A 19375-nucleotide genomic window follows, 5' to 3' on the forward strand; every position below is an offset into this window, starting at 1 on the left:
TTTGAGGTGACAATTGGAAGTCTTCTTCCCCTTCATTCTATCCTCATGAATGCTAAATTTTCTAGCTCCTACTAATCAGTTAAAATTTATTGGGGGTGGAGATATAAATCATTATCATATGTTAAGTCGGTACTTTTCCATTTTGCCGGCGCAAGCGATAAAGTCGCCAAAAATGGTACAACTGATACCAAACGAAATATCCTCGCTGGTAATCTTTTACGCCTCATTTTCGAAACAAGTCGCAGCCATTTCTTATCAGATTGATTATTTCTTTCAATACTGGTATACAATTACATAGAATTTTTACCCAGATAGTTCAATTTTATACCCCAAGGCCATTCATGGTAAGCAAGTCAATTAGGATGCAATCACACCACTCACCCGAAGGCGAAAATATAGAAAAGGCAAAGTTAAGGGTTAAATTCATCAATTCTAATCAGAATGCACTAGCATTAGTAAAGCACTGCGGTTTTACATAATTTCGGAGTAAGCTATTCGTACGAATTGAAACAATTCTTGCATTTAAACTTGAATTCCAAATTAAGATTTAACTTGAAATTAATGTAGATAATTACTGAGAGAATTAGATTTTTGTAGCATAGTTTACATGAGATGAGATCACTTGGGGTCAAGATGAGATCACTTGGTCACTTGGGCACCTCTGAGCTGCCATCCCATGACATCCCAAATGTGTTCTATCGGATTGAGATCCGATGAGTTAGGCGGCCAGGAAATCAGCATCATGTTCCTGGAACCACTCCAACACAATTGTAGCCTTGTGACACGGGGCATTGTCCTGTTGGAACATTCCATTTCCAGATGAAAAACAGAGGCCATGTAAAGATGCAACTGGTCCGCAGTGATGTTCAGATACCCTGTAGCATTCATGGTCTGCTCTACTGCAACCACGGGTCCCAAAGACGCCCAAGAAAACATCTCCCAGAGCATAATACCGCCACCACCGGCCTGTATATGACCTACTGTTCATTGAGGGAGCAACTGTTCGCCTGGAAGACGACCTATCCTGACACGACCATCGGCGTGATGAATGACAAACCGTGATTCATCTGACCAGGCAACTCTCTCTCACAGATCCATGGACCAGTCGCAATGTTCCCGGGCCCAGCGCAGGCGCAGTTGGCGATGACGCTTGGTCAGCAAAGGCACACGAGTGGGACATTTGCTGCGTAGCCCCATATCCAATAGAGTCCGCTGAACAGTGTGCTCCGATACTTTTCTACTTGGCCCTGCATTGTATTCGGCTGTCAGCCGAGCCACTGTCTGGCTCCGGTTTTGCTTCACCATGCGAGACAGTCTCCGACGACCGTTTTCTTTGATAGCGTGTGGACGTCCAACACCATGTCGTCTACTGCTGGTTTCACCATCATTCATCCACTTTTCATACGTACTAACAACTGTAGATCGCGAACAACCCACGATATGTGCAGTTTCGGAAATACTTGTTCCGAGCCTTCAAGCCATTTCAATCTGCCCTCTATCAAAGTCGCTTAGATCTGCAGCCTTTTCCATTCCACACAGAAGTAAGTGAAAGAATGATTCTTCAGACTCTCCAGCAGCAGTTAAATACCACTTCCACCTGATCACGTGCCTTCCACGTCATCCAGGCGCGTTCATCGCAAAATGTAGGGCTGGTCATAATGTTTTGACTCTTGAGTGTATAAGGGACTACAATCCTCATATAGTGCAAAGTGGTGATAGAAATACCGGCCCAAACCATCATTCTGCCTCCGCCAAACTGGACACTTTCATGCACAAAATGCTGGAGTATTCCATATACCAGGCTCTCTCCAGATGAGAATCTGTCTGTTGGCAGATTGTACACAAAAGCTATACTTGTCCATAAAGAGTATGTTTCTCCACCGAGATGCTCCTGTGCCCACCTTCTGCAGGCAGCATGGTGTACACAGGAGCTTGTACAATGCTTATGTACATAGCTTATGTCAATGAAGCAAAAACCATATGTCTGCAAGCATAGAAACCCACATGGTGGAACCAGTTTCAAGCAGTTTGAGTCAAAACTCCCAGCAGCCCTCTGAAACTGCTGTTGCAAGAAAGTATTAGTCATAGTGAGGTTTCTTCTTGCAGTTAGTGTTAAATACCAATCTTCATTTTGTGTTGTTGCAGGCATATGACCTTGTCCTGATCTTTGGCAAACATTTCCAGTTTTCAAAAACTGATTCTGTAGTCTGAAAATTATGCTTTAAGAAACTCCTAGTGCTTCTACTACAATGGATTGCATTTGACTGTCTTTAAATGATCAGTGGCTCTCTGGGCTACTGATCTAGCTTTAAAAAAGTTGTCGATTATATGGTTATTTTAACTCACAATATCCCCTAATTGTTTTCAGCAGTTTATTATGTAACTAGTACAGAATATTTTTTCAACTTTTATGATGTTTTTACTCTAGTTTTTTTAAATATTTAAAAGAAGTTAATATGAACTCATCTTTGAGGTGACAATTGGAAGTCTTCTTCCCCTTCATTCTATCCTCATGAATGCTAAATTTTCTAGCTCCTACTAATCAGTTAAAATTTATTGGGGGTGGAGATATAAATCATTATCATATGTTAAGTCGGTACTTTTCCATTTTGCCGGCGCAAGCGATAAAGTCGCCAAAAATGGTACAACTGATACCAAACGAAATATCCTCGCTGGTAATCTTTTACGCCTCATTTTCGAAACAAGTCGCAGCCATTTCTTATCAGATTGATTATTTCTTTCAATACTGGTATACAATTACATAGAATTTTTACCCAGATAGTTCAATTTTATACCCCAAGGCCATTCATGGTAAGCAAGTCAATTAGGATGCAATCACACCACTCACCCGAAGGCGAAAATATAGAAAAGGCAAAGTTAAGGGTTAAATTCATCAATTCTAATCAGAATGCACTAGCATTAGTAAAGCACTGCGGTTTTACATAATTTCGGAGTAAGCTATTCGTACGAATTGAAACAATTCTTGCATTTAAACTTGAATTCCAAATTAAGATTTAACTTGAAATTAATGTAGATAATTACTGAGAGAATTAGATTTTTGTAGCATAGTTTACATGAGATGAGATCACTTGGGGTCAACGTGATTAGAAACTGCGAATCAGGATGTTGTACCATGAAAGCATAGTAAATCCTAAAATTAATGTCTTTTTACAAATTTATTCTCTTTTTACAAAATTTTAAGCAATATTAAAATGTTTATATCTTCAAAATAAAAATTTCTTAGAACTAATATTTGTTGACATTTTTTATTTGTATAGTGTGTGTTGTCGCCAATAAAGTCTGCTTGGCAAGATTTGTGCCGGCGAAACTGAAAAGTACTGTTAAGTCATTAGTTTTGTGAATAGCCTACTGTTAGAGAATATGTGTGATTACTAACTTGGATTTCATTTATTTCTTAGAATCTAAGGAAACACTTATCATTGTTTAAATTCTAAGATCTGGAATTCTTGAAACGTTGCTGATTTCAGGTTGGGAAATTTCTGGGTTTTAGATCACCAGTTTAAATCTGGTAATCTGACATATAAACATGGCAACACAGAAGCTTCACTTATTGTTCATGTCAGATAGAAAAATGCCAACCCCCCATCGCAACCACTCAATGGCCAATATTATGACCCTGACTAAAAACAATATGTGAATCAATTCATTGTCAATGATCACAGCACAATTCCCCAGCCAGCTGGCGTTTGAATATGACATACTGGAAATACTCTTGGGGAGAAAAATAGCATTTACAGCACAATTTTTTAAAACTTTTTTAGTATTCTTTATTCCTGGACCTCATAAGCAATGAGGAGAATTTTTTAAAAATTTTATTTATGTATTTATTTACTTATTGGATTGACGGTCGAGATATTGGACATCCGAATTTCGGACTTTATCCTGTATAATGAAAAAAAAGGGGGGGATCTGGTATGTTGTTATTATTACTTTTTTGCCCTACCAAATATTTCACTGCCGGAAGAAATCAGCTCATTTTGGAAAAGAGAAGACTTAAATGTAATCTTGAAGTATAAATATGTCAAAATTGTTATGAAGTATTTTAACTTTACGTATCTTTTGGGAAAAGTTAATTTTTTTTTTTTTTCCCTGCTGCTTTCATAATTGAAAGAATTTAATTCTTTTTACTTGCTGATGGAAATATTAGCCTTCATATGAGTTTTGTTTGCATATTTGAATATCTTTTATTCATTAGATTTTTAAAACTTAGCATTTTAATGATTTTTGATTCATTTGCCATTATGTTACTTTAATAATTTGCTTTCTTTCACAGTGAGACATTCCAGTTCTCTCTTCTTGATAAAGATGAGAAAATATTTTGTTATTGTCTGAGGATACAGGTCAGTTTTGAGAGGGGAGAAAATTGATTTTTATGCTGTGTTGAAAGCTATTATAATTTTTTATGGAATAATTACATAGTCTGTATACTGAGAATGAAATTTTTTAAATAGTGAAAATTGAGATATTTATATGAATTTTTAAAAAATATTTCTTAGTTTATTATAAAATTTCCTGAATTGGTAATCTGTTGAACTAAAAATAGATCATTAGCACTTTAATCATATTTATAGTGATGCTGTAATTTCTGAAATGCTATCAGAACTTGTTTCTGAATTTGTTTTGCAATATGGACAGTGTTCTATTCTAAATTTTGGTATTGCTGTAACTTTTCTGTTTATTGATCTGTAGCAAATATTGATGTTTTATCAATATTCCTGTGTTTTAAAAGGTCAAAGTTAACATTATGAAATGCTGTAATTACAATATTGATGCTTTACGTTAGATTTTTCAGGCTAAATTAATATGCTGTTAGTAACCTGAAGCTGCTGCTAAATTCAATCAAAAATTTTTGAAATTCAAAATATTTGCAACATTTTTTGGAATTCTGCAAATTACAGTCTTCAGTTATGAGCTGGAATCAGATGTCAGGTACTGAAGACCTGATGAACTAGACTAGGCGTGTAAGTCTCTAGATTATAGGTAGAGATCATCTTGTAACTGCTCGTAACTCTCTTTTATCAATTAGAAAGGGGACATTGAGGATCCTGAAAGACGTATGTGCCTAAGGCTTCAGAATATCTGTATTGGATAGTGCTATGGATCATTTGTAGCTGGAAAACTGTTTCCAATCATCCTCTGTTTTGCTTTTGGCTGTCTGTGTCATTTGCAACACCATGTTTGAAATAACTTTCTTAGAGTAAATATTGTGGCTGGAAATTTACCCGTCAGACTTGTAATTGTGTTTTTAGGAGTTTCCCTCTGGGGTTGCTGAGTTTTGATAGAGCTTCATTAAAATATTTAAGAAATTTTCTTTTTACACATTGTTATCTTGTCTAAAGAACATATCAAAATTATTCCCATATCCCCCCTCCCCCTTGTTGCAAGAATATGGCTGCATTTCTTTTCTTTGATAGACGAATTCAAAATTTTAACAAGTAGATGATTATTTTTATATACAGAAGGAGTTTAACATTTTTATAACAATTTTCATGGCATTTTAATCATTTTAAAATGTAAAGAGTGTTTAATATTTGATCTTATAGCCTTTATTTTGGACTATAAGTCTGCATCATGATTTCCACAATAGAAAGGCTTTTCAAAAAATTTCTGGGGATACTGATTTCCATTCCTTTCTCGTTACTTTCCAGAGTCCATCAATCAGGGTGGGTTTGCTCTTAAAAAGGTCTCTTTTCAGAGATTAGCCGTATTCATGGACCCATGAGTAAATGTCAGGGGACTTTTCATGAATATTTTGAAAAGGTATATAGGTAATATCTGCATCGGTCTTCATTTTTTCAAGGAATGCAATGGTACTTTTTGAAGTATGACTTGTCTTGTTGAAGTTTAACTCTTTGAAAGTCATTAGGATAAAGAAATTTCCTTTCTTTTACATTCCTTGATTTTCCTTCGCAATTAAAGAACCAGGTTTGTTATTTTCCCCCCCTGCTTGGTTTTCAATAATAAATATACTTTTTCATTGCACTCATTTAGGTAAACCTTCATCAAGGGTCACAAAGTATTTCTATTTATCTCCAACTAAATAGTTTTTATCCAGGGTTCAATAAATTGTTCTTTGTCGAGCCACATACCTTGACAAAAACTGGTGAACATAATGTTTTTTAGCTTTTTAAGTTGTAAATCTTGATTATTATGTTATTTATTATTACTATGGATATATTTAACAACTGTCGATGCAATTGGTTTTTGCATCGACAGATTTTCTCTTATTATCCGTAATTTAACTTTAGAAATATTAGAAATGGTATGTACCTTTTCCTTCTTTCTATATTGAAGTAATGATTGACTTTTTTAGTTTCCAATTAATAATACTGCATGTTTTGCACTTAGAAATTTTAATACCGTGTATTTTTAAATGTTTTTGAATTATGAAATAGGAATATTTCTCTTTGGAAAGTGCAAAAACATATCCTTCAATCCACAAGTTGTGTACATATGACATTTTGAAAGGAGAATAAATTTAAAAGTAGCAGATGTTATTTCGCATTTCAAATAATAAATTGTTATGAGAAATGCTTATTCCTAAACATATGCTTTTTTAAAATTCTTTTTCATTTCTTACTTGCTTTTTCTTTTCTAAAAATGTGTAAATACCCTCTATATTTAATTTCTTTTGTTTAAAGCAATGTAATGTGCTGCATTTAAAGAAGTTTCAAGCTGATATTTCCAAATAAATTTTCCTGTGTTTTTGCCTTATTTTTTCCAATTTTTCATATGTCTTCAAAGCTATCTCTCATTTAGGACAGGTAATTCCTTGAGTGCTTTGCCATAATTAGCTAAAAAATTAATATAAAGCTTTTTTTTTTTTTTTTTTTTTTTTTTTTTTTTTTTTTTTTTTTCAAATCTTAGCTATAAATAGCATTTTTGATATAAGCTTAAATTTTCTGAATATTTATTCAGGAATACATTTTATTCCCAATGCAGTTTGTAAAAAGATCTTTTTGATGAAGAATATAGGTTTATCTTGAAAACATTGCAAACATTATCTAATTCTGGTATTTACTATAGCCTGCTACTTTAAAATAGTTACTTCAAGGTTATAGCGATCGACCCCATATTTATGAATGTAACCTCGGTCATCATCACTGCACAGAAGCTATTAGAAGATTATGCCAAATTAGAGGATGTGACCTTTCTCCTACAGCAGTCGTTGCCCTGGTTTGGGGAGAAAGAAATAACCTTGAAGTGCCTATTCTAAAGTTGCAGACTATATCTGTAGAATATCTGGTCTTTCAGAAGAAATTCAATTCTGTTTTGAAATTTGTAAAGTTGTTCACTAGAGTGCATAATTGGTATACGTAGTGAATCATATATGAATGCTTAAAAAAAAGGGAGGGCTGTGAAAATTATTCTTTGCATTTTACATGGTTTTCAGAAAATAACAATGATAAAAATAGTATCTGGTCATCATTTGCTTCATTTTCCTGTGGTATGTATGAAAATGTGTTGTAATATAAAATGTGTATTTTGAAAGTAGCACAGTAGCTTTTCGAAATAAGCAAATATTTTAAAATTATCATGCATCTGTTCTGTGTTTTAATCATAGCATAAAGACCAGTATTTACTTGCAGTTAATTTTAAGTATGACAGATATGGTGCTTATAATTCTTTAACTATAATTTTAATTTGCCAGCTGAAAATAAAATAATGTATTTTTTGCCTGTTTATGTCATTCAACTCTAACTTATAAATTACTGTTATAAATTTAAATTTTGCTTACAGAAATACAAATATCGTGATAGATATCACGTTTGAAATGACATTTTTATGACATTATTGTAACTGTAAAGGAACCTGCAGCAAATGTACTGTATGCAGCTATTAACCCCTTAGTGTTTATGAACAAGTAATATTCAGACGCAGATAATTGACTGATTTGGTCTTACTTGAAAATGTGTGTTAGTAAAATATATGTGCTGCTCAAGCTCTTGCTAAATGTTTTTATAAATTTGACTGCTAAATATGTTTTTTCCATAAAATCAAGCTTACATGAACATTTTTTCATCAAAGAATTTTGAAATTTTAATTATTTTCAATTATAAAAATATGGCAACCTTCTTTTTTGGGGGGGGTGAGGAGGAGTTAAAAGAAAATCAGATAGATCCTTGTCATAAATGTAGCATAGCAGTTGAAACCGGTGAAAAACAGAACACACATTTTCAGGTACTTAAATTGATTAGCATAATAGAAAATACAGAATGTTTCAAATCTCTTACACTAATGTGCAAAAGTTGAGGATGAGAGAGGTTTTTGATTGAAACATCATGCAGAAGTGTTCCACATCAACCCAAATCATACCACTGGATCCCCAAATCCAAAGATGTGAAAATGTGGTATTTTGACCAAAACCATCCAAACGAGGAATAAAAAAAGATAATGAGACACTTTATTAAAAAGATAGCTCCAAACAGGACAAAAGAGAAGATAGAAACATCCATGTGGCAGGTGCTTGGAAAGAAAATCCAGTCTTTAGAAGGGGTCCTTAACTATGATGCAGAAATTACAGCAAGACAAGGAGCTTTTGAAGCATCATTGCACATTCTTTGTGTAGTGCCAATTTGAACTGTGGATTCTTTGTTGGCAGCTGCCAAGCATCTCTTGAAAAGGTTTCATGTTAAAAAGGTTCCATATTTAGGTGTGGGGACCTTTCAGGTCAAGCCAAGCACTGAATTTCTTCACTCTCCAAAAGCTCTCTGACAACTACTGTATTATGAAGTGTAGTGTTGTTATCCATAAGAGGAAGTCCAGACCCACAGCACCTCTAAACAGGCATACACGAGTCAAGAAAAATTTTGTTCAATAGTAGACACTGGTGACCAAACCTCCTTTTGAGATCAGTACAGCTACTAGCATGATACCACTTCAAATGAGAACTCCAGCACCTCCGAAGCAGTTCCTTTTCAGTGATGTTGGAAGAGTGATTCCATGTTCCATTCTATAGACTCTGTACTCTATAGATGTCCAGGATTGTTCATCAGACTAAATTGGCTTTCCTCTGTAAAGTGCACTCAAACCTACTTCTGTTGTGTCCAGTTTTTGTGTTCCTGACACCACAGAAACCATCCTGAATATTTGAGCTTCGTTTTCAATCCAGAGATCACTAGTAACAAACATGTGGATGCACTGGTTTTTAGGGGCAGAAAACGACTAAACATTTTAAGGTATATCTCGGGACGTGATTGGGAAGCTGATGCTTGCACTTTGAGAACTACTTCTTCAGCTATCATACGACCTTTCCCCATTTACTGTTGTGCCTCTTCTACCAACCTCCAGAAATTAGAAAGAGTCCAACTTAGTGCTTCTTGTATTATAACTGGCCTACGCAACAGTTGCCCGAATAAAATTGCATTGTATGAAACAGACCTTCAACCCCTTAGCCTAAGAAGAAATGTTGGCTTTGCAAAATATTATAATAAACATTTCAGTTATGGCTGCCAAAATAGAACTTCAGAATCCCTGCAGCACTGGAGTAATAACCAGAGACTTCAGAAAAATAACCCACTTAGTCAAATTGAGTATGCTGCTATAATTGATCATAATGTTGAACAGCATTCCTTGAAACAATGTTTAGATCCATCTGAGGGACTCTCTCGAGTCGAGTTTCATATGGAACTTTTGTCTCGAGTTTCCAAGAAAAATGATATTCCTGCCTTGTTAAGACAATCTGCCTTAGAAACTATACATGCAATTCCCGCTGAAGCTACCCTTATCTATACTGATGGGAGTAAATGTGAGGACTCTCGTTCTGGTAGTGGAGTTATAGTCATTAAATGCACAAATGGAAATATTGTTAAAATAAAGAAAAAAAATTCTGACTTCAGTTTGGTTTGGAGTGAGCTTATAGCCATCGAAGAGGGACTAAACGCTGTTTCATCCTTTACAGATCTTAAAGCAGTATGGTTTCTGTCTGACAGTCGTAGTGCCATCCAATATCTTTCAAACTGGCAAAGAGTTGGTGATAGGGCCGGAATTGCAATTCTTAGCAAGCTTAAGCAGGTCTCATCACTCTGTGAAGTGCACCTTCAATGGATTCCTTCCCATGTTGACATATGAGGGAATGAAATAGCAGACATTCTGGCGAAGGAGGGTTCTGTAGAACCATTACCAGTTACCAATTCATTGACATATCTTGAACTATATTCCATTAGAAGACATGCAGACAGGCAAATTTGGCTCGTTTTCCCAAATCATCCCTGGTATCAAGCTGATTGTCCTGGAAGATCTCTTGCTATTGATTGCGATTAGATGTGTTCAGACAACACTTTCCCGATTCTTCAGTGGACACCTGAAAGGACTTACTTTTGAGAGAGGTCTCAAGATGCACCAAATTTGTTCTAAATGTCAAAATGCACCGGCATCACCGGCACATATTCCTGAGTGCCTGAGTTGTCTCTTGAGGACCTTTACAAGTCTCGTAAGCTTCTTTTCGATTTTCTGGAGGTGAATGGACTAATGCACCTCATCTAGTATATTCCTAGACATGGAGATTAGTTACAACAACAGAAACCACCATCTCTTAAGGGCAGGCGTTAATGGCACACACTGTACTAGCCTTGATACATATAGATATATATGTGTAGTTTTCTGGCCACATTAAAATGCGATATCCCCTGCTGCCTGTCTTTTCTCAACAGTAGGACAGTATGCTAATTGTTCACCACTGTTGTTGCTCATGCATGACCACTGCTGAATGCTTAAACAGCTGTTCCTGCCATTTCAAAGGCTTTCCAGGCTCATAAAATGCTGTAGGCAATCACAAACTCCTCTGCTACACTTGCCACATTTGACCTTCTTCCAACTTCCCAATGACACTACCTGATGTAAGGTCATCCAAATGTTGTTTCCTGAATTGCCCATATTGCACAGTAGTAGCAAATTAATGTCGTAGAAATCACTGAACTTCTGAGGATAACCGGCCGTGTGCAACACCCTTTCCAGCTCTCTTCCTTCCAAGTCTATCTCCTGATTGATCTTTTGGTCTATTCTGGTGCCTTGTTCTACGTTTTTGCTTATTTCTCTGTTTCATCCTTAATTTTTGCACACCAGTTATATAAACCTTTGCTATTACTTTTAATTTGAATATCCTTTTGTTCATTGTTTTTCATTTTGGCTCTAGTTTGTTTCATATTTATCTTTGCATATAGTATAATTTTTGATTCTCATACAAACTACATTATTAATTTAAGAGTTGATTTGTAAGGAAACTTTCTTCTTGGCTTAATTTTTGCTTAATTACTTGGGCCAGGATATTAATTCTATTTTTATTCTAGGGCTGGCCACAAAATGGATTGCACAAAAATCCTTTGTGTGTGAAGCTTCCTGTTGCTATTTGTATTTTGAGTAGTTTTAATGCTCCCTTGTTTTATAAAAAGGTTGGTTAAAACTTCAATAATTCTTTTTTATGAACCTTACAGCATTTTATTTTTTTTTTAGCTTTGTTGTGTTTTTGATAATTATTATTTATATATAAAAATAAGGCCTTAAGCATCAGGCCCATTTTGTATTTCATGCTTTTAGAAATCTTCAATAATTTAATATTTTAATGCTTTTATAATTTACTCATATTTTGTAGCTTTTAACTGAGATAGAAAAACATCTTACTTTGCCAAAGGAAAACTGCTTCAAGTATATCACTTCTTTAAGAAAGTATGGGGTCCCTAATGCAGGTGCCAGTGTATCTCTCCCAGATTACACAGAGGTGTGCCTTTTTATTATTTTATTAAATATTAAAATTTCATTTGTTCCTGTAATATCTAAATTTTTTGTAATAAAATATGATAAATAAAATGTTCAGGTTTACTAAAACTTATGAGCAGTCAGATTTTATGGGTAAAGTAAATAATTTAGTTTTGAGAGAAAATTGCTAATTTATAACTTAAAATTTTCAAAACATAAAATACATGTAATGATTTTTTTAAAGGAATTAGTTGGTGTTATAGAATTCATCTCATACAAAAATTTCAATAAAGTATGTTTTTACTTCTTCAGAGACATCATTCACCTTAGGTGGATAACCCTCATGTCTTTTGTCTTAATCAGTTAACCAGATGAGAGCAACTTCATTTTAAGAAAAAAAATGTCTTGAAACAGTGTGGAAGTAGTGTGGCATGTTACTGTGCATTCCTGTAGACTTCGTCAGGAAGAGAAACAATAATGCACAAGCTTCAAAACCTTACTCATGCATTGATAATGCTATACCTTCTTGGAATTATTTCGTGTTTTCAAGTATATTGAATTTGCAGTTACAGTTAGATTTACATTGTGCATGTTGAGAGGGAAATTCAATGCATCATACATCATCTTTTTTTCTTTAAATTCCCCTCCCCTCCCTTTTTTTTAAGTTTTCAGAATTCAATTTTACTACCAAATTTAAAGTTGTGCATGTATAATGATAAATTTCATTGTCCTACATTGCATTTTGCTCGCATCAAGATCATTTCTCCTATTTTCAAGTATAACAAATGCAGTTTTGGGGGCAGATTTCTGCTCAAGGGTTTCATTATTACAGTTACTAATTTATGCCATATCATACTCGCAAATGTGATATGCAATAAGGAGTTTTTCTTAAAAACACATTTTCCCAGAACCTTATAAATATTGGTTTCTATTTGTAACCTTTTACATTGTTGTTGGAAAATGATGTTGGAAAAATGGGGTTCTCAGTGCAATTGTGTTAACTTGTCAGAAGAAAAGAAACAAATATTAAATTCAATGAGAAGTTGCCGGAATTTGTTTGCTAGTCTGATTTACTCTTGCAAACAAATGAAACAGTGGTCATTCTAATTGAACTGTTGAGACAAAAAAGGAAAAAAAATAGTCCCAAGCTTTTCCTTTTTTCATATTAAACTTGGGTTTGAAGGCATTCTTAACATAATCATATAATTTCTTTGTATGTCTATTGTATAGATCTAGATTACATGAAAACCTCTTATTTGGTATGAAAAAGGTGTTATGAATCTTAATGTTTATTGTTATACATGTAATTTAATTTCTTGGCAGTCTATTTATGAATGTTATGAAATTTTTACATTTCCTCAAAGTGTTTTCACATGAACTTCAAGTGTTGTTTTTTATTATAATTATTATTTTATTTTATTTTTTAATCCCAAAGGGTTTAAAGCTCAGAAGAGCTATTAATTTCATTTTAGCATTTTGTGTTGATTCACTATAAATGGCGAATCACTTTTTAAATTGTTGCCACCAGATATTTGAGCGTGTATTATGTCTAAAAAAATTAAATACTGAAGAATCTGCATAAATGTATGTATGTTTATCGCACTATAATAAAACAACATACCTAGAGCCATCAAATTTTGAATAACATACGTCTCCATCCCAATATGGGCATGTAGAAGCCAAATTTGGAATTTGTTTTATTAGCTTTTTAACATTTTGTAAAGCATTTATGAGTTTTTGATTTCAAAGATAGCCATGGCAACAATGTACAGGAAAAAAAAAATTATCTCCAGCACGTGAGACTGTCTATCGGACATGCTAAAGACATGCTGTTTTAAAATTATTTTGTGATTTTGCTGTTGAATTTAATTTTGTGGTTTAAGTGCGAAGAATGTGATATTTAATAAATAAAGGTAACATCCAAACGTTTAAAAAACAGCCCCTTTGGGCATAATATCTAATCTGAAAACTTTTTTTTTTTTTGCATGTGTGTGTTCCTAATATAAAAGTTAATATATTTAAATTGTAAAAATTTTCCTCTCCTCCAGTCAGAAGAATCTAACAGAGTGATTATTTCAAGGCCTTTGGACTCTCATGTGGTTGGTGTAAGTATAGTGTTTATTTCTTAATTAGAACCGATATATTTTGGGGGTAATTTATTTGATTTTATGTTCTAATATCCATAAATTAAGAGCCATGTGTAGTCTCTTTCGAAATAGGAGAGGATTTTGTTGAAAATATTTTAACATTGAATAAAAGCAAAACTTAACTAAAATGTGTGTGCATAGAGAGCATACAGTTTTGGGAAGTTAATATACAGCAGCAAAACCACCATATTTGATCGTTAGTCAAGAACAGAAAATAGGGTATATAATCTCATGAAAAAACTCTAATATGATATTTATTCAGTGTTTATCGTTGTCTGTAATACATAGTTAGTGCTAACTCTGCATATTTTTAAAAGTATTATCTAGATAATACTAAAAACTGATTCGCCATTCTTATTTCATTGCCCAAATTCTGTTTTGTAATTGTTAAGGTTATTGCTATCTGCAGTGCCCATACCAAAATCATTCCACATTTGTTCTGTATATTATAGGTCAGAATAATTATTTTTCTGTATAATTTTATCACAGACCATTAATTATGAGGATGAAAAATAATACTGAATATTATCATTCATAAAAATGAGTAAATTTTCAATAACAGTTAATTATGGAGAGTACAATAATATTCTGGCAGTAACTCTAAGCAAGTGCTTGCCAAAATCAGCAGCTCTTTGCATCCATTGATTATTATTCCATTCCATACCATTGTGAGCCAACTTCATAAGGTCAGCTTCATTAATATTTTCTGTGTATCAGGAACTGCAGGATTTGTGACAGGTATGTTGCTATCTAGAATTGGACAACAAACAAAATCTCCTTTTATCTATGAACACTACATCAAGCTATTACTTGTGAATCTTAGAGAATTCATGAAACTATCAATATTTCTTACTATTATCTTGCTGTAGAACTTAACAACATTCTTGTACAGACATAGAAGCAAACATGATTATAGTGCCTAGATATGCTATGGTGTGATATTCTAATTGCAGATGCAGCTTTGCAGCCATTTTATTTCTGTTATATTTCTTATGTGCTACAACTATTTTCTATAATATTATTTTGCATAATCTATCACCAGGGGCATAGCTAGAGTTTCCAGCGCCCGGGAATAACTGAAGAATTTGCGCCCCTTTTGATGTGCCAAGAATGGAAAAAATTCATTAAAAAATTCCGTAGCATCCATTTGATGCCCCCTGGATGCTGCGCCCGGGGACAGATGTCCCCCCTTGCCCCACCCTAGCTACGCCACTGTCTATCACTGCTGTACCTTTGATGCATAACAAACTTTCTTAAACATATTTTCTTTAATTGTAAAATATGCCCATTTGTGATTTCTCATACTTCATCTGGTGTTGACTGCCTTTCCTTCAGCTTCCCTATAATTATGGCACAGGTAAAATAATCGAAATGGGTTTTTTGTTATATCACAGTTTTCACACCATTACAATGTAAAACGAATATCTGGAATTTAATATAAATTAAACTTGTCAACTCATTTCCTCTTTTCGTTCATGCCGGTATTTCAGGGATATCGCGCAGAGCACGATGTGTCCAGCTCAGTGACAAATTCGCCACATGGGCACATGACGGTAGAAACCGGACAGAGCAAGGAGGTGTCAAAGGTAGGTAAGAGGGGGTGCCCATGTGTCACAAGGGGAGAAAAAGTCTAGAGAGAGGTTGATATCGCGCAATAAATGTCTGTTCGTGACATGTACATGTGAACTAAAACAATACACAGAAAGTAAAATAAAATAAAATTATTTACAGGATACATAAATACATTAAAAAAAGGTACATAATAAAATACAAATACAATCAAAATAAATAATATACATATGTACAAAGTGCTCATGAACTATCATAATTAAGTAGGGAAATTTTTATTTCTTGTAGTATTGTGCAGCATACGGTCTGGTATATAATCAAACCTGTTGAAGTGAGCAAGGTACAGGCAGGCAGTTGACTGCTCTATCGAAGAAACTGCTGTTGGTGTGATGAAGGAATTTTTCAACAGGCTCGATTTTTAGGTCTCTCTGAAGTGTCTCATTAGAGACAAAGTAGTTGTCGTTTGTCATTAAATGCAGGGCCTTGTTTTGGAGAATTTGTAATTTATGTAGATCTCTTTGAGTGGCCGCCGCCCATGCCAGGGATGCGTATGAGAAAATGGAATGGATAACTGCCATATATAAATGTCTGTTTTTAGAGAGGTTTAGCTTTGAGTTTTTTCCCATAATCAGGGGTGTTTGTGCTCCGGGGAAACCCCGGAATTCCAGGGATTTTGAACTTTGATCCCCGGAAGTTCCGGGGATCGTCGTTCAAAAGGAAGTAGGAATAATAATGAATTATTTATTTTGATCTAGGTAATTTTGTTTGCTTTGAAAGCAGAAAACACAAGGTCAGTGTGTGTAATGAAAACTTTTCCTTTCTTTCTCCAAAGGCAGTAATAATGCGTGAAAAGGGGGAAAAAAACTTCTTTTCTGTTCTTTCCTTATTGCGAGTTATGACTCATTCCCCCGGTTCTCGGACATTCTCTTCTGGATTCTTTTCAGCAAGTAGACGCGGCAGAAAAAAAAGGGAGAGACTTCGTTCGACCAGATGTGCGTCACATGACTCTGGGTTCAAAGGTCTTATCTCTCCTGGCATGGTGCCAATAAGTAGAGAAGGGGGGATTTTTCGCCGTATTAGCTATTTGTCATTGATCGCTTCTCAACTTTTTTTTCTCCGCTGTGTAAAATTTTCGTTTCATTTATTGATGCACGTGTAAATTTTTCGTTTCGTTTATTGAAATAGTTTTTTATTTATGTACGCAAGAGAATTTCACTATGAAATTTCTCGATATAAATAGTGATATTATACAATTAGAAGAAGGTGTCTGGAATGCATTTAGGTGGAATTGGATTGAACGGAGAGATGGTAATGGGGATACCATCGGCACATGGTGCAAGAAAATAAATGTTGCTGGACAAGCATATTGTGTTTTTTGTAACTCAATGCTGAAGTATGGTGGGGAAGGATTCAAAGCTTTCACAAATCATTCTAAAACTGTGATGCACATAAAATATTCAAAGGGCATTAGACATTCAATGACTTTAAGTAATTATGCTAATTCAAAAAATACTGATGACTTACTGGAGACTGATGCTCGGCCATTGGATATAGTGACAAGAAAAGCACGCCAAGAGGTATTAATAACTTCGTTTATCGCCGAGAATTCTCTTTCTTTCAATGTAGCTCCCAATTTAATTGAACTCTGCAAACAGTTGAGCCGCGATCAGACGGCACTAAACTCGTTGGAAATGTCCAGGACTACTGCATGTTATAAGATGAAATTTGGGCTCGCAAAAACTATTAAGGAAAATATCATTAAAACTTTAAAGAAGACTCCATTTTCTCTAAATTTGGATGAAAGTACTAGCAATGCTCAAGAAAGTATACTGGCAATATTGGTGCAGTTTTATGACAACAATCAAAATGAAGTTGTAATTCATCATTTTGCATCTCTAAAGATGGAATCTTGCAATTCAGAAGCTGTTTTTAAAGCAGTTGTTAATACTATTGAAGATAATAATATTCCATGGGCAAACTTAATTAGTGTATTAATGGACTCATGTAACACCATGCGTGGAAAAAAAAGGGTGTTGAAACCAGACTATGATCAAACAAAGCACCCCACTTATTAGATATTGATGGTGACACATGTCACACAGCTAATAACTGTGCAAAAAAATTTGCTTCATGTTTTGATAGATACTTAGAAGATTTGTTTGATGACATCTATTTTGATATGAAAAGCTGCAGTAAAAGAGAAAATTTTTTCAAAATCTGTGAATCCCTTGCTATTAAAAAACTTAAGCCCTTTAAGAGACCAGACCATAGGTGGGTGTACATTTTATGTGTTTTAGAAAGAATCAAAGATCTGTGGGATGCTCTTATTGCATTTTATTTTCACTACTTGGATAAAGCTGATAAAGGGGATTATTTTTCTTATGTTGAAACTGTATACAATAAAAGAAATATTTCTGCAGCTCAGAAAAAAGTTGTTGAAAGGGTGTATTCTTGCTTGCATTCCCAACAACTTACAAAGGATGCTTTAGCTCGGAAAAAAAGAATACTAAATGGGTTATTTGTTATGCAAAACAAAACTTTATTGCATATGGCATTATATTCAGCAGTATTACCAGAGTTCAACACATATATTAAATTATTTGAAACAGAAAAATCAATGCTTCATTTAATACATTCCAGTATTTATAAATTGATGGCAAAATTTTTCTCTTTTTTTATGAAGCCAGAAAATATAGAGTGCACATCTTATAATGATTTATTAAAGGTTGATGTCACAAATCCAGAATTCCATCTACCTAACAAAGTAATATTTACTGGTGCAGAAGCTTCCAGTCTCCTGAAGAAATTATCAAAAAATTATCCAATAGCAAAAGAATTCCAAATTTCTCTGATGAAAGCTTATACTAATACAGCACAGCATATAAAACAGAAATTACCCCTTAAAAATTCATATCTAATTAGTTTTACAGCATTAGATCCAGAGCTAAGAGGTAAAACCAGTACAATATTAGCTTTTGAAAAAATATCATCTTTTATGTCCCATATTTTTAGTGATAATGAAAAGTCAAAAGTAGAAGCTGAAATAAGGTTATATCAGAGTGATATTGATATCACCAAAGAAATGCTCTACACATCTGATGAAAGTGGAAATCAAGTCAAGTGTACAATTGATAAATATTGGTCTAAAGTTTTTAATTTAAAAGATGATTTCACAAATGATTATAAGTAGCCTACATCGGCTAAATTGGTCAAAGCCTGCCTTAGCTGCTTCCATGGCCCATTAGTGGAAAGTGCATTCAACTTAATGGATACACTTGTCACTGACTATAGAACCTCTCTTAAGATTGATTCTCTAGATGCAGTGCAGACTATTAAATATGATTTAATGGCTTCTAAAGAAACCTCATGTGAAAAATATTGCTAAAAAAATCCAATGACTGATCCAATTCACAAAGATCTCTTACTGAATATGAACAGAAGTTGGAAAACATATCAAGAGGACTTAAAAACATGTATTTCAGATGAGTACGTATAAAAGTCTCTGAAAAACCATTAGCAGAAAAGCAAACTGCTTCTACCTCTGCATGTGCAGTTCTCGAGGAAATTTCTTCAACTGTAAATGAGGAAAATAAAAGTCAATCTTCCTGCAATTATGAAGTTCACCACAAAAGAAAGACAAGCCCACAAACATCAGAAAATAAAAAAAAGTAGCAGAAATTAGGTAATTTTTTTTAAGAATTAATTCAGGTAATTTAAAATATTTACATAAAATGTAGTAGTTTATATGTTTGAAAATTTATGGTTATTAATTTTGCAAAAAAAGTAATTCATTGAACTTTTATAATTAGGTCATTCAATACTTAATAATTGTAATTTTTCATTTCTCCCCCCCCTTCTCGAAACTCCAAAATGTCAGTAGTAAGTCTGTAAAAGTTTCAGGGGATTTTTTGGGGTCCCACAAACACCCCTGCATAATGGAAGAA

At 34.1% G+C, this 19375-nt stretch overlaps 1 protein-coding gene across 2 annotated transcripts in view; it reads left to right on the forward strand.

The window, feature by feature from the left end:
- The window catches only part of LOC118204290 (DENN domain-containing protein 2A-like), an 81691-nt gene that overhangs the window by 27765 nt on the left and 34551 nt on the right, over positions 1 to 19375 (forward strand). For both annotated transcript variants that reach the window (XM_035376627.2, XM_035376642.2), the window contains exons 7-10: positions 4295 to 4361; positions 11310 to 11411; positions 11612 to 11737; positions 13764 to 13820. In XM_035376627.2, the coding sequence (XP_035232518.1) occupies positions 4295 to 4361; positions 11310 to 11411; positions 11612 to 11737; positions 13764 to 13820 (352 nt within the window). The remainder of the gene's footprint in view (positions 1 to 4294; positions 4362 to 11309; positions 11412 to 11611; positions 11738 to 13763; positions 13821 to 19375) is intronic.

The sequence above is a fragment of the Stegodyphus dumicola genome, chromosome 8 (genome assembly GCF_044657685.1).
Source record: "Stegodyphus dumicola isolate Sdum_Otavi_A_Nest chromosome 8, ASM4465768v1".
NCBI lineage: Eukaryota > Metazoa > Arthropoda > Arachnida > Araneae > Eresidae > Stegodyphus > Stegodyphus dumicola.